General features: G+C 46.1%; 1 protein-coding gene across 1 annotated transcript; it reads left to right on the forward strand.

Annotated features, from left to right (window-relative positions):
• Positions 1-6: 6 nt before the first annotated feature.
• On the forward strand, positions 7-14,486 carry LOC112966573 (somatomedin-B and thrombospondin type-1 domain-containing protein-like; the record flags this gene model as incomplete). The annotated part of the gene is made up of 5 exons (XM_026066871.1): positions 7-157; positions 5,107-5,301; positions 6,226-6,304; positions 8,346-8,522; positions 13,530-14,486. Coding segments are annotated over 5 exons (720 nt in total), but the record flags the coding sequence as incomplete, so codon positions are not given.
• Between the last annotated feature and the right edge of the window lie 1,230 nt (positions 14,487-15,716).

A 15,716-nucleotide genomic window follows, 5' to 3' on the forward strand; every position in this document is an offset into this window, starting at 1 on the left:
GCTGGCTGCGCCGCCCGCCGCCTCTGCTGCGCGGGCCGCGACCTGGGCTGCCTCAGCGCCGGCTGGCGGCCCGACGGCTCCCACGGCCCCTGCTACTGCGACCAGGCGTGCGCGCACACGCTCGACTGCTGCCACGACTACGCGCAGGCCTGCCCAGGTGAGCGCAGCGCGGGGGGGGGGGGCTGCCCGCAGGGCCCCCGCCTGGCCCCGCCGCGGGGATGCTCGGTGGTGGCCCGGCCCGGCAGAGCAGCAGGGGGCCGAGGGGACCGCTGCCCCCCGCTCCCCTGCCCGGGGGTGCTGAGCCCCCCCCCGCCGAGGGTCCGGGGGAGTCGCGCGCGGGGCGCCGCGGCGCTGCTGGGGGAGCGTGGGAACCGACGGGGGGCCCGGGACGCCCCCGAAGTGAGGAATTCCCTATTTCTAGCGCGGGGAACGGAGGCCCTGAAACGTTAAGCGACTTGTCAGGCTTGCGCAGGGCAGAAATGTGAAACGGGACGTTTCCTCGTTGAGTCAGGATCGCCGGTTCCGTTTGCCTCTCGGGGACTGAGTTGCTGTGGATGGGATTAAATCCGCTGCTCACATTAATCCATGCATCCCTGCAAAAGGCACAAACAGCTCCAGCGTTTGCTGTTCTGGCATTTGGTCTGGCAAGAGCCTTCGCCGCAGCTCTTGTGCAGCTGGGTGTTCACGTCCTTCGGCAGTGTTGAGGTCCCAGGGAGTGTGGTAGCGCTCCGTAAATGTGTTCTGGTAGAGCGTACATCTGAATTTGGGAGGTAACTTGTTTCAGTGAGTGGTGCGATCTCATACTTCTTTCCTACAATGCATCCTTAAAGAGTCCTATCCACTCAGATAATGCTTTTTTTTTTGTGTGTGTGTGTGTGTACCCATGCAAAAGTTTTTAAAACAAAGTTTTGCTTTACACAGATAGGCAGATGTTCCAGTGATTTGATTTAATTCCTTTCAAGAGAGAGCTGGAAAATAGGTGGGAAATAACTTGTTTAAATTATTTGGGAATGAACTTAATGTCAGTGAGTGAGGACAGGTTGACGGGTCTGGAGACTAAAAACTCTTAAGTGCAACGTAAATAGCAGCAAGCATAAAAATGACGTGCATGTGATCCCATAAATCTGCCTCAGCTCTGACCTGAGGCAGCTACCTCCATCCAGGTCTGAAGGGAGGGTGCAGCTTGGCTGTGCTGGTGTTGAGCATGTCAGTGGAAGGGCATGTTGGTGCGAGATGCAGACACATCCAGAAAAACCCTGAAACCGAACCATTTCAGGTGTGGAGAATGACTGAAACACCAGCACCTTGCGCAGCCCTGTGGCCCAGGGTCACCTCACCGCAGTCCTGGGGCTGCTCTCTCACAGACACCCTGTAGGGTTAAGGTTATTAATTTCCAGTTTGCTATGCAATTTTCGTTTGCTTTCATATCTCTTTGGAAGATGTAAGGCATTTTGTCACTCTTTGACACCTTATTCCATGTTTGAACATGGTTGGGCATTTGGGTATTCCTTTGGCAAGGCTGCATCTGAATCCTGCTGCTTTGTGAGTTTTCGGGAACTGGGATAGATAGGAACGCCTCGTGTAGAAGAGGAATAAGAAAAACGTGTTTGCAGGCCCTTGTTATGCATCATAAGGAAACAGGAAAGGGCAGTTATTGCCCCGCTTCGGCGCCGGTCGCTTTTGCCGCGCTGAGCCCTTGCCGGAGCCGGGCGCGGTGCGGCGCGGTGCGGTGCGGTGCGGTGCGCGCCTGCCGCAGTGCCATCCCGTGGCTCGCTGCAGGTACAGCAGCGCTCTGGCTGCGGCGGTTTGGTCAGAGAACCGGGTTGGTGCCTGACGAGCCATTTCTCCATAATTTCTTGTGACTAGTTTGCGTTGAATGTAAGGGATCCAGTTCTACTTCGTCGTCTTGAATCATCTCTTCTTCCAGTAGTTTTCTTTCTTCCACCATTGTAGAGTGCTTTATTAAACTGACTTTAAAGCAAAGTATTAAGACAAGGGTGTTAATATCTGAAGCCAAATGAAAGCAAAAAGAGCAGAAGATTCCAAATAAATAAGATACACGAGAGAATTAATTTTGGTCAGCTTATGATCCAATACACGGGCTTTTTTGTGGTGTATTGCTGCATATATGAAATGTCTCAATTACTTAGATGACTGATTTATTTCCTAATCTTTGAATAGGTTTAAAAAATATGTTTATGGTGCCTTAAGACAAAAAGAAAAGAAATAATATTTAAAATATCTTTCTAAACTTTCTAAAGACAAGAACAGTTTCAGATGAGGTTAATTTGGTAATTAGGGGTTATTTGTGTTCTATTAGGGAATAAAGTGAGGTATCAAACTCAGGCTGCTCGGGACGGCTGGGATTCACAACAGTGACTAGCGGTGTCCCCACAAATCAGAAGGTCTCAGGCTTTTGAATGCCTATGTAAATTTGAGTGCAAATGTACATTATTGTAAGGTGCTGAGCATCTTGGCTCTTAATTGATTTGAATGGGCTTCTCTGCATCTTAAAATTGTGCGGCAGATTAGAAGCAGAGCTGGATTTAGAACTGAGGAATTCCTCGTGCCTGAGCTCAGCATCATGGGTCAGATTCTTCCAGCCTGTGTAGTTTGCTTCCTGAGTGCTCACAGAGACTTTGGTGGAAGCTAGCTTGCAGCTGGGGCCCTTTTCTTAGTACATTGGTAGATGCTGTCTCTAAACTAGTCACCATATGCGTGAAACAGCCAGTGGTTGAACTAGAAATGTAGGAAACCTAGTAAGACACCTACCTGCTGTCACAGTTGAAGTGTCTTCATAGGTGTTTAATGTCCTGAGAAGTTTTGGTATGGTATATTTTCATATATTGTCTCCTTTCAGCCACTAGTGGGACTATGGCCAATTGAGAATATACAGAAGGCACGAGTGGATTTTTCAGCAGAAAAGAGCATTTGGCTTGAGGAACCCAACAGACAGCTAGGACGGCTCAGTAATTCCTATGGCAATGTGGCACAACACAGCTTCCTGTTCGGTATGTCCAGCGATGCATGCTGAAAGCTGCCCGAGATAAATCAAATAGAGGCCACCCAAACATGGGAGAGAAAGGTAACCAAAACAGGGTAAACTCCCAGCTTGTCCGGGTCTGTGGGCTTCTGTTACTGTTCTTCGTCAGGCAGGGAAGATTGTGAACTGTGAGACACAGTTAATTAGAAAAGGCATGTGAGGCTGCGAGGCCGTTGAGGCCAGCCGGCTAGGGACAGTTGCTGGGAGGCTGTCCAGCGTCCTGCCTGGAGAGAGATGCCGGAACAGCCACAGCTGAAATACCGGTGCCCTTTTCTGCTGCTGCACCAGGTGCACAGTAGGATGGTGTGGTTCACAGATAGAGAGTGGAAATGGATGCAGTAAAATGTTTTGGGGAATTGTGTGTGGCAGGTAATCTCTTCTTGTGCTGTAATAATAAATCTGTGGGCTAGTATCTGCAGAACTGTCTCTGAGCATGCAGGAAGAAATGTCTCTGTAATGCTGTAGGGGCAGTAAAGCTAAGTGATGCTCTGTAACGTCTCCTATACCTACCTCTGCTTTCCTATGGCCAGTGGAAGGCTTGTTGCATTCACTGTGTCCTGTTAAGACTGAATAGCTCAGGTTTCTTCTCAGTCCAAATTTTGCTTGCTGGATGAAGCTGCCACCCAAGTAGATGAAAGGCTCTGGGAGGACAGAACTCACCCTTCTTCTGTCTAAATATTTGCAAAATTAGCAGTTACCAGTGGCAGTGGAAAATGTGAATGCACACATACTCAACCCGCTTCTAACACTTTGTGTGACTATATCAAGACCCACCAAATCAACAATGCTGACCTGGCGATGATGGTACAAATTTCTCCATGCTTTTTTTCCTGGCAGGGAGTTTGCTGGATATCTAAAATGCTCCTGTGAATGATATTGAGAACAGCTACCATGCTTTGTCCAGTCTGCTTGGCTGTAAAGAAATAGGTAGCACATGGTGGGAAGTGAGTTGAGGGAATAATTCTGCTGGTGGAAAATCTGAGCAAAATCTGTGATTTCTTCTTGTCGTATTTCTTACATGAATCCAAAGGATGTGGCAAGTTTTTTAGCTCTCCAGACTGACCTGCAAGTTCGGTGGGGGGGTTTTACGCTTAGTATATTGCTCTTGATGGTGAGGTTGCGTTGGTTAGTTGCAATTGATTAAGTACACCTTTAAGATGGACTAGCAGGTGAATGCTCTTGTGCGTTTCTCTGGAAGGTTTCCGGTGTTATTTTTGATGGATCCCTCCAAAGATTCAATCCTATGAAACTCAACTATGGGTATGTTTATGGGAAAAGATCTCAGAAAGGGATACATGACACAGGGAGTGATACCAATGTATTTCAGAGTGAATGGATGTGATATTGAATGCTAAAGGAAGAGATTTCTTCAACTGATTATAGGCCAAAGCTTAGGAGTCTGGTACCATGGATACTGAGAGCAAGCAGAGTTGCTCAATGATGCAAATATTTTTTGAAGCATTACTTACTACCAGTTCCCAAAATTCAAAATCATGAGTTAAATCCTCAAAACATTTTGCGATTTGCACAAGGTGGAAGCCATTGTATTGTATTTCGCTTCTTGAACTCTGCTCTCAACTCTAGCATGCTGTGATGTGGTGCAGATTCCCTGGCTGCTTGTCGCTTGCTGTGTGATGTCTGAAAAGAGAAGTCGGTGGGATTTTAGGCCTTTCTTGCATGAAAGGTCTATAACACCCTCCCTTCCCCTCCTCCTCATTTCTTGCAGACTCAGTGCAACCTAGTCTCATTTTAAAACTTTTTTTTAGTCCATCTGGTGCAAGTGACAGTTTGCACTGGAGGCTTGCAGCAGTGTAGCTAGAGAGAGGTGACTGGCCCCATGTAGACTAGCTTCGATCATTGGGCCTCCTCGCCAAGTACTTTCCTGGGAAAAGAGCTACTTAGAGTTTGGGAACTGCCCAGCACAACTTTGGGGCAGGCTACAAAGGAGTTGTGAAATCAGGAAGGCTGTTGTACTGAGCTGTGTCAGAAAGTGCCTTTTCTGAGAAGGTATATCTTTGTGTAATTTCTGTAACCTTCTGCCCTCCTGTTTCCTACCCTTCCAGTTATCTCCTGTGTCGTATCGCAGTGGAGTGTGTGGAGTGGCTGCGCAGAGCCTTGCAAGACAACGTATCGTGTTCGGAGGCGGCATGTGGTTCAGGAGCCCAGGAACGGCGGAGAGCCATGCCCTCCTCTGGAGGAGCGGGCGGGCTGCGTGGAGTACTGGAGTCAGCAAGGAGCCGAGTGCAAACAGTCGTTGAGTAAGTCTGCTGCAAACGTAACTGTCTCGGAAGTGGGGGAGGACTCTGGGCCAGCAGAGTTGGTCTTTATTGTATTTGAAAAGAATTGTTTCCAGATGCCAGCGTATTTGCTCTGGGCCTCTCTAGTGTAACTGGGAACTGAACCCTTCACATAGGGGCTTAGAGAGATTCATCCTGGGACAATATTTAAGAGTCGTGCCTGCCATTTGCTGTAAACTGGCATGTTTCAAAAGTGAAATATCACAGGTCTGTTGCGATACTGCTTTTACGAGTATAAATCTCTAGTAATTTTGATAAAGTTGGTATACTTAAGCCTGTTTAGAACTTCTGTAAGTGGGTGTTGAGCATTTTGTTGATGTTATGAGTCATCTGTAAAAAGTCATGAAGGAACAATACCCATCGAAGGCAAAGGTATGACTTCTCCACACTGAAGAAGAGTGCAAGCAGGGAAGACCTCCAGCATGTTTCTGAAGAAAAGATCTGATTTCGTTTTGTTCAATTCAACTTTTTGTGACGTGTCTTTACTGATTTTTAGAAGAGCTGCTTCTGCTTTGGGATTTGTGCTAGTATTTCTGGGTCAAAATCTGTCCATTTTGGAAGTTAGCTACAATTGGCTTTTTCAAAGCTGCTGAGAATTGGTATTAAGTGAATGTTGCCTCCCCCTCTGTCTTTTGGGTGTGTCTGATAAGTAGGGTCACTCTGCTCAGGCAAAAAATTGTAAACAATACAGATTTTCTTTTCAGTGAAATGGTTGGTAGTCACTGATAATATGAAAATTCAAGGTTAGAATTGTTTTCGATTTCCTGCCAAAGATAAAAAAAACATGTGACATTAAAGGCCAGTCTTTACTGTTTTGCAAACTTAAACAGTCTTAGTGCAATATTGTCACTTACCCTATGTACTCTTTTTCTTTGATATGCACAGTCCCAGCATTAATAACAACAGGAGGATTTGGAAAAGCGAGGAAAAAAAGAGCTGCAGCTGATGGCAACGAAAGAGCAGGGTAAGTTGGGGGTGAGCACAGGGGCACAGTCTTCATCTTTTTTCTCTGGTTGCGGTTTTGGGCCCAGCTTTCTGCCGAGTGGAATCAGTTTTTCCCAGCAGAGCAAGGGCCCTTCCCTAGGGCAGGGAGCCGTTCTCCCCTCCTTAACGGCAGCATCTACAGCGAGTCTAAGGCCTGTCTTGAGGTAAACCCAGTACAAGATGGAAAATCAGATCCTAGTTCATGACATCACTGCTGAAGGATCATTTACTGACTAAAACTTTTAACACCAGCCTTACAGGGCCCTTGATCCCTACTAGCTGCCATGAGAGAGAAGAGTATGTTCCTAACCCATGGTTTCTTTTCCATTTAGACCTTTCATTTCGATCCTTGTTTGCTATTTAGGCTTGTTTTTAAGCTCTATACTGAAGACAGGTGTTCTGGATTAGAAATGGGCTATTTAGAAATGTGCTATCCTTGGCAGAGGTTTAATGCTGATTCCCGGTAAGTGTGCTGGGAACTGCAGTGCTGAGGGATGGTGCCTCAGTATAGGAAGTGGAACCAGGTGCAGTTTGCACTGTTTTGTGTAAATCAGGTGAATTTTCAGCTGGCAGAGTTTGCTATCTTGTTGCTCGGAAGTTCATTGTAGTGGGCGATTTGATTGCCTCGGGCGCTTGGGAGAGATCCATCTGCTGCTCTTGGCTGTAAGACTGCCCCCTTTTCCCCCATAGCACTGTTGTGCAGCACAGGTATAGGCAGGGTTGTGAGGAAAGCGCTCTTTTGCATTTTGCTGCCTGAGACACAGCTGTGTGTGTATGCTGCTCTGCCTCCAGGCTGCTGCCTCAAACATGAAGGAGCTGGCATCAGCCTTCCCGGTCCTCTTTTTTCCTGGTTGGGGTCATTACTTGCAGTGTCAGTGACGTAAAAGGTTGTGTCCTATCCTGTAAGCCCCTCTTATGCAGCTTTTCAGGCTAGTTATTCTCTGGGTAAACTTCTTGCAGTCCCTAGTAGGTTTGTCTGTCTGTTGTTGAGAGCTGCCATTCCTGGAAATGCCACGTGGAGTTTCTCAGAACCCCTCTTGCAGCATGAAGCAGCCCTGCACTTGTTGATTTATTTCCCCACATGATCTTGCACGTGTAAGTATTTCCATAGTGTGTGGGTGCATCCATCCCCCTCACTTAAGTGTCTGAAGGAAAAAGCATCTGTTCACCCTGAGCCTCCGTTGGGCTCCTCATTAGTTGAGCCTTCTTCCTGTACAATCCAAAAGTGTAAGCACAGCTCCGTTGCACACACATTTATTCCTTCTCTTTTTCTGTCAGATAAGACAAGGAAGCAATCTACTCACACGGTTCGGTGTGCTACTGGAAGGTGTTTGGAAATCCCTGTGATGACTGATATGCAGCCAGTCTAGACTAGAATCCAACTCTTTGCTGTGTTTACAGACAGTTACTGTATTTCCTTGGTTTTCCCCTCTAAACAAGGCCAGTTCTCTCAGGCTTTCCTCTCAGGTTTGGTTAAAAGCAGAGCAGAGCAATCCAAGCAGGGCAGAAGTGTTGTGTCAATCTGGTAGTCCTCCCATCAAAACATGACAACTTCACTGTGTCTCCCAGCAGGGAGAATATCACCAGAAAAACCTTTACAGACCAAATCTTAGCTCTTGTCAAAAAAATACTGCATAAAACCATTATAAATAACTGAGAGTAGACGATGGGGAAAGTGTGGTTCAGCAAACAGATGCCAGGCTTGGAACTGGAAGACTTGGTTCTGTTGTTTTTCGGCTTTAGTCAAACGCTTGACCTATCTGGGCCTCTATGTCCCCATTTGTAAAAGACATGCCAATAACCTGGCTATTCTTTGATATGTGCATTTGAAAGCACCAGTAGAGTAGTTTTACACTCCGTTTAGCCTTGTCAGAATGCAGGCACACCATACATTTTGTTTCATGTGTTTTTTTTCTTTTAATTGATAATCTGTGGTCACCCAATTTAGTTTAGCTCTCCCTGTCCTGTGGAGGGCTGTAATCTGATTATCGAGCTAACCCTGTATGTGATGTTGGTTGCAGGTACTGTGTTGAATTCCAGCTCATGGCCATCACGCAGGGCTGCTTGCACAGTCACCGCTCGTACACCCACTGGATGCGGTATCTTCGGGAGGGCCACACGGTCTGCGTGGAGTGTCAGCACCCAGCGCTGGATTCCAGCAGTCTACATTGCTACGGGGACGGCAGCGGGAGCAAAAGGTAAGAGTTCAGGGTTCTGCCTCCTTCAGCATAGGCTTTTCATGTTGAATTTTTACATTCCTCCCCCTTAATCTTCTTGGAGAGTTTGTCCCAATTTCATAATGCACTGCACTCAGCCAGCATTTTACACCTTTAGAGCATTGTACATATATTGACTCAATCCTCGTTGCATACCATGAGTTAGGCTGGAAATATTCTAATCACTTCCCTGCAGATGAAATGACCTGGTGAAGCTCACCTAGTAAACCAGTGGCAGAGCCCGGATTGGAGTGTGCAAGTCCCTGCACTTAGTGGGCTAAATCTCACTGTCTTTTCATTTTAAGTGGCACAGTTGTGGTTTTTCTGTTTTAAGACATTCCAGCCATGCTTGTAAGGTTAACAGGCCTGTCAGATGGCAAATTAAACCAAACAGACAAATCTGTTGGTGATTTTTAAACACTGTTAGCTTAATTGGAATGGCTTCATCTTGATCTGGACTTTGTTTCTGCAAGTGACCTTTTATGGGTATTTCTGGAGAGTGACAACTGACTCAGGGACATGGGTTAGTGCTAGCTCTGAGGTTGGATGGAAGTACTGCTAAATTTTTGCACTTTCAGCATCCTTTCCCTGGAAGGCTCAAGAAGCTTTGGGGTGATTGATGAGGACCACACAGGTTTTACAGATGAGTAGACTCCAGCAAAGATGAAGGGAATGGCTTGTTGCTTCAAGCTGTGAAACATGTCTGTGGCAGAGCCAGCAACAGAGCAGAGGGGTCCTGACTCCAAAGTTTCTGCTGCGTTCATTGGAGGCACAGCTTTTCCAGTTCTTTTATCCTGATATTCTTGGAATTTAACTCTGTTTTGAGTCTATTAAAAGCATCCTGCAGAACTGCATTGCAGCCTTGCCTGAGAAGTCATTGCCTGTCAGTGCTGGGCAGGGGTATTTTTTGAAATTTATATACATGTTGAAATAAACATGTTCATTTGAATTAACAACTCTGTACTAGGTTTATTAGACCTTAAACACACAATATATCACACTACCAGGACTGCCAGTAATGGCCTTTTTAGGCAGGGTTTGTCTCAGGCTTTTAATAAGAGAAAATCATGTTGAGGTCTTTTTGCTTCCTTGCCTCAGCTTGTTATGTATAAAGGTTCCAAAAGGTCTTCAGATAAAGAGGAAAAAATTTAACTGGTGTGGCCAGGCTAAGCTCTTACCTGCATTCAATATGTAAATGATTATAAAAGCTTACAATAATGTTGTTTTACTAAAACCCTGGAGCCAGACAGGAACATCAGATTAGGTGAAATAAAAATATCTGCAAGAATTCATTTCCTAACAGGGCTGCAAAAAGAGGGGCTCCATTTTCATTCACCTGGTTATCTGGTGAACAACGCACTGTACATGGAACAGAAGCACTGAGAAAATCTCATTGTGTCTCCTAGGAATGACGAATCTGATCCGTGCAGGCAGGCTGCAGGGCTGCAGAGGGGTAGCGTTAATGGAGTTGGGGTGGATGGGGACTGTGAGACTGTGACCACTGACTTCAGTAATCCTGGACTCAGTCCACAGCGCAGCAGCTGGCTTGACTCCATCCTAGTTGAGCAGAGCCTAGAAGTTGTTCCCAGAGGCTTGCTGTTGGGTGGTCCCTGTGAGATGAATTGGCAGGTCCGTTTCATTATGGGCATGTGAGAACCAACGGGGAAACCATCTTTTAATGCAGTGAGCTTTTACCCCTCCAGTGTTACTGTCTGTAATGTCAAATGAAGTCATGTCTACGTGGCATTTTATAGGCAGGTGTGAGCTGTATACGTGTGTGTGCGCACTCACTTGGGTTTACTACCAAGGTAGTAATGTGGGCTTGGAGGACAAGCAGAGCTGTCCTGGGCTGTCCTGACAAAGCTCAGATCTGCAAAAGCTCATCTCTAAGATGCACTTTATGCCTCCTTGAACTATCAGGGCTGGGCAGTTTTGTCAGAGATGAAAGGGTGACTGGCAGATGAAGCGTGAATGCTGTCACTGGTCTGCAGCTTCCTCACTGAGACTGCTTTTGTGTGTGAAGCATACATCGTGTTTCACATGTATCTTGCAGATAACCTCCACCTATCTTGTAGAAACCTCCAGGGCTTAGTCTTGTGTTCTACATCACTGTATAAGCTTACAATGGTGGATCAAGGAGGCTGTTAGCTAGGGCTGAGCACCTTGCATGATTTGCTTGATATAAATGTCCCAAGTGCCAAGTATAATAAGGTATAATAATTAATATAGGTATTATTTACATGGACAGAACTGTCCCCTAATTGGTTTCCAGAAATAATACACTTTTTTTGCCAGGTTGCAGAGAGGACAAAACTGCCCTCCATGATCTCAGAGAAGAGACTGGCCTGTTGGTGGGGACAGCCATTGAGCAGGATGAGCGAAATGTCTATGCAAAGGCATCTGCCCCAGCAAGGGGATGTATTTGAGTGTGCGGTGTTGTGAGGTAGCAGTGCTGTGCAGGGGTGATGTGGTGAGCTCCTCATGTTGAGACTTGCTGGCCAGATGTGGAGGCCATAAATATGATGCTTGTGAGGAAGAGTGGAAGAAGGGGGTAGGGCAGCTACTGGCCCGAGAAAGAGGATGCTGGAGGCATGTGAGGCTGATGTCAAATTTTTGCCTGTGTAATGCTGCCGGTCGCCCTGCCAGGGAGACGTGGACAGTTTGCTGGTAACCTCAGGCCAGCGGTTGTGCAGGCTGACCCATGCCCCCACTTGCTGGCCTGGCTCACGCCAGTGCTAGCTGGAGCACTGGGCTGGGGGAGCAAGCACAGCTGCTGCCGCTGGCACACCCACGCCGTGCCTGCGCTCTACTTCTCATGCTGTCAGTTTGGCAGCTTGTGCCAGCATTTAGTTCCCCGAGATATTGTTCCAAGAGTGACTCTCAGGAAGGAAAACATCTGACAGAGTTTATTTTAAACTCAGCAATGCTGGTATATTTTGATGAGTATTTCCTAATTATCTTCTTGTGTCTAAGTGGAGTCTGGTTTATAAATGCTTCAAGTTTGAGAGACACGCATGTTATCTGTGCCTTCCACCTGTCTCCCACTCTGTAGAAGACACTAGTTCATTTTAACCCTTTTGGGGAAACCTCAGGAGCCTGCATTCATTCCACAAAGTCCTTGATTCACGACCAGATCTGTGGCCATCAGGTGAGGACAGCTGGGATAATCCAATTGCTTTGGTTGGCTTCTTCCTTCTAGAAGATTGTGAGACAGACAGGGAAGAGCATTGAGCCAGAAAATCATTCTGTTAATTTTGGATCATCTTCTGAAAGATCTGCAAACAAAGCACAGGGTAGCAAACCTGACATCTGTGAAATTATTACTGTGCCTGTGTCTAGGAGGATCAGCTGCTCTTCATCATCTGGAGCAAGATGGGGCAGTTGTAGCATATAAATGCCCAGACTGCAATAGTTTATGTCCATGCTGATGGGGGTGGGGGGAGGACAAAGTCAATACTTGCTTTCCCCACCAGCAGGATTGGAGTTGGCACATTTACCTTATGTTTAAGGAAGAGATTCTTTTAAAGGTAAAGCTGCAGCCCAGAGTTTTGCAGTATGGGACTGCTCTGTGCGTGCAGCCTGCTTTATCTGGGATCTTAATTTTCCCTGTGCAGATTCTGGTATTTTGAATGACCCCAAGCCAGAAGAAAAACACAGTGAGCTTTTTTCCAACCATGTACGATGCATAAAACCCTGCTCTGGAGCATGACATCTCATTAAACCAAGGGCAGGGTTATCTTTGTGGAGCTACAGCAATAATTCCAGTTTCCACAGAACTATAAAGCAAGCGGGAGTTAAGAATGTACTGGGCTATTCTATGAACAGCTCTCTGCACAGGGCAAGAGCTGATCAAATCATGGTGTCTGTGCTTCTCTATAGGTCAGGGCTGAGACACGCTGATGTGAGGAATTCCCCTAAACCACTTAATGCTAAAATCTGGGAAGGGGTACGCTGTGTGTGTCTTGTTCCTCATGCTCCATCTGCATGTGGAGATAGGTTTAACAGGTCTTTTGTTTAAGCCCGGGTCTATGTGCTTATGAGGCAGTGAGTATCTGTATAATGAAGATGGTGTTGCTATTGCCTGCAGTGAACCTTTGCTGTAGCAAAATTTCAGCCTCTGTGGCTATTAGGCCAACACTTCTTTTGCAGCTGCTGATTGTGAAAAATAGCCTGTGGATCTTTAGCTTGCTTGTTTTAATAGGATATTTCTCTGTTCAGTTCTGGTCAATGTATTCATGGATTGCCTTGGAACAAAGGAGTTAGAAATAATGCTCATGTTTTTTATTCTGCCTCCCACCTGACAGACCCATCAGTAGCCTTGTTCCAGCACACAAAGATCTAGTATCTCCAGCCAGCTGCAATCCAGAAATGCATGGCTCTTAGTAAGGCTGGAAAACTTGGACAAATGTTCCACTAACATGCCTAAGTAGAGGTGCTCGTGTGTCCCCGCACCTGTTTGCACAGGCGTGTGGCATGTATGGCTGGGTGCTTACTCAGCAGCTGGATGTCTATGGATGGCAGTAGAGCTCTACTAGCTGAGAGGAAGCATGATACCATGAAGAAAAATGGAGAAAGAGGGATTTTTGCCCACTTTGCAACCCGTCAAATGCTTCAGTACAATAGTTATGGGAATGTGGGAGTGTTTTGTGAGTTGTTGCATGCAATGATGGGTACCTTGAGGGAATGTTTCTGTGAATTTTTTTTGGACTTGACATCTACAGTATGTGCTGCTTCTTCCAGTTCTTCCAGTACAGTGTTCTTAAGAGGACTGATTGTGGCTTCACTTCGCACTATTATAATCCTGCTGGGGTCACTGCAGTTGGTTCTTCTTCACAAAAGTAGAAAGGCAGAATTGGGGCCGTTGAGTGAAAATGGATGTTAGCAAACTAAATGGGATTTACTGGGTGACTTAAGCCCTAGTTGTACAAGTGACTTGCTGCAGTGGGAGTGCAGCGCGTTAACCTTCTCCCTTTTCTGATTACATTTCAGGAATCAGCTGCTGCACTGGCAGGCTGTGGGGAACCCTCAGTGCAGGGGAACCTGGAAGAGAATTCGCCAGCTGGACACTTGCTCCTGTCCCTCTGTTCACAGCTTCTTGTTCATCTAAATTCTCCTGATGGTCCCAGCAAAAGAGCAGGGTGATGGCTTGTCTGGCACAAATGTGCAGTAGCAGTAGAGACCACAACCAAATCGGTGACTTCTCAGGGTCAAAGGCTGTGCTGTTTGCTTCCAAGAGGTTGCTGTCTGCCTGGGGCATCATGCGTCCTCCTCAATTTTCAAATAAATCAGGCTGGCTCTGAAGCATCTATCTCGTTCTCTCAGCACATCCCTCCTTGCTGTCTCTTCTGCCTGGGAGAGGCCTTTCTGACCCCGACGACTTCTTTCAAATTCCCCTTTTCTTGAGAGGAGCAAGAATTCACCAAATAAGAAAGCAGACAGAAAAAAGCCAATATAAACCCATGATTAATTGTTATTTCCCAAAGTCTCACTGAATAATCAACAATGCAAAATGAATTAACTCAAGTGCCTCCTTTACATGGCAATAGCACTTCTTTGTGGCTGCTTCTTGCTTGTGTTTATATATCTTTTCCTTGTGTTTTCACCCTCCCTGGTCTCATCATTTCGTATTGGTCCTCAGTCTTATAGATGATACTGCCCTGCTGAGGTAATGACAAAACTTAGAAACGAGCCTGTTCAAATCTGAGAACAGAAGGTACCAGGAATGGTTATGTCCTTGGACTTCAGGTTTCAAGGAACGTCTCTGGGTTTCCTCAAAGTGCCTTGCAGTCCTGGGGCTCCAAATATCAGGTCATTCTGGCTGCACCAGGAGGGGCTAACTGTAGCCTTGTATTTTCTACTGGAAAATATTTGGAATATTTTCTTTATATTCTGCTGATTTATATTCACATTTTTCTATAAATGAAAATAAAAGAGACTAGAGATGTTCCCCCAGTGTGTATCTATGTGATTAATTTGTGTAGTGCCATCTCTTCAGCTCCTGAACCTGCCTAATTTGTTCCAGCCAGTCTTGCTGTCAGCTCCTCTGCTAGCACAGACAAGACTGGGGGAGATGTTGCTGCTATCGAGTTCCAGAACCACTCTGAATTTCCTGAAGGTGGTTGAATACCGTGACCTACCAGTATGCAAAAGTGGATGTGATACTTCTTATAATATACACATTGTTCTAAATATACTTAAAGCAAATTATAACCTGAAGGCCAGGCACAGAAAGGTCTTATGCTTTGTGACAGAGTGGTGCTATGGCAAGCATTTTAGGTAATTAAATTTGTCACAGTCCACTTAAATGGCTGGGGGTGGGTCCAGAATGGAGCTCAAACGCCATGTCAGATGCTGGTCTAGCCTATGATTTGGATCATGAAATCCCTGTAGGATTCATGCAGGATCCTCCATGTGTTGAGAACCTTTTGTGAAAATACTAAAGGGCTTGGAGGATCGGTGCTTGAGATGCACAGAAGCGTATGTGTAATAAAGTGCTGAGAGACCTGAATGTGCCTGATGCCCCTTGGCCGGTACAGTAGGCTTTTAGAGCACGACTCTGCTTTCTGTTGTATGTTACAAGCCGTCTCTGGGAATTAGTGGCTCACAATGGGGAGATCTCATCTCAGAGTAGCAAGATAGAAAAAAATAGCTCGTGCTTTACTGCCTGACACAATCTGTAACTAACTTGCCTTTGTGGCCTGCTCAGGAGCGCTCGCTGGTTGGATGCAATCCTTTGAGGAATGGCTTATGAATAAGTAACCAGTGTGCAGTGTTTTGTTTCTTGTAGTGAGGAATTTCTATCAAGCTGGAAGCCAGCTTTTTTTTTTTGGCAGAGATATGTAATCATAGTAGCATTTAATCATTGGAAGGTTTTATTTACCCAGAAAAAGCCCTCTCTTGGGCCACAGGAATCCAAAGAGGCTGCCATTAATTTCAGGAGCAGAATGGAGTCCACCATTGGAAACGTTTTCCACTTCAAAAATCAGCCCAAACTTTTGACAACATTAATCCCTGCTCTGACCAGGTGATTCAGAATTGGGTACCGAATCTATAAAATACGCAATTTTTGCTTGATAATGCTTAATAAACATAGTCTTCCAAAAGTTGTATTCACCCCAGTGCCCCTCTTCTACGATATCAGAGCCAGACAGGTAGGAGATGACTGTATTGCAAAGT

Source organism: Apteryx rowi, unplaced genomic scaffold, assembly GCF_003343035.1.
Source record: "Apteryx rowi isolate R43461 unplaced genomic scaffold, aptRow1 scaffold_0, whole genome shotgun sequence".
Classification (NCBI taxonomy): domain Eukaryota; kingdom Metazoa; phylum Chordata; class Aves; order Apterygiformes; family Apterygidae; genus Apteryx; species Apteryx rowi.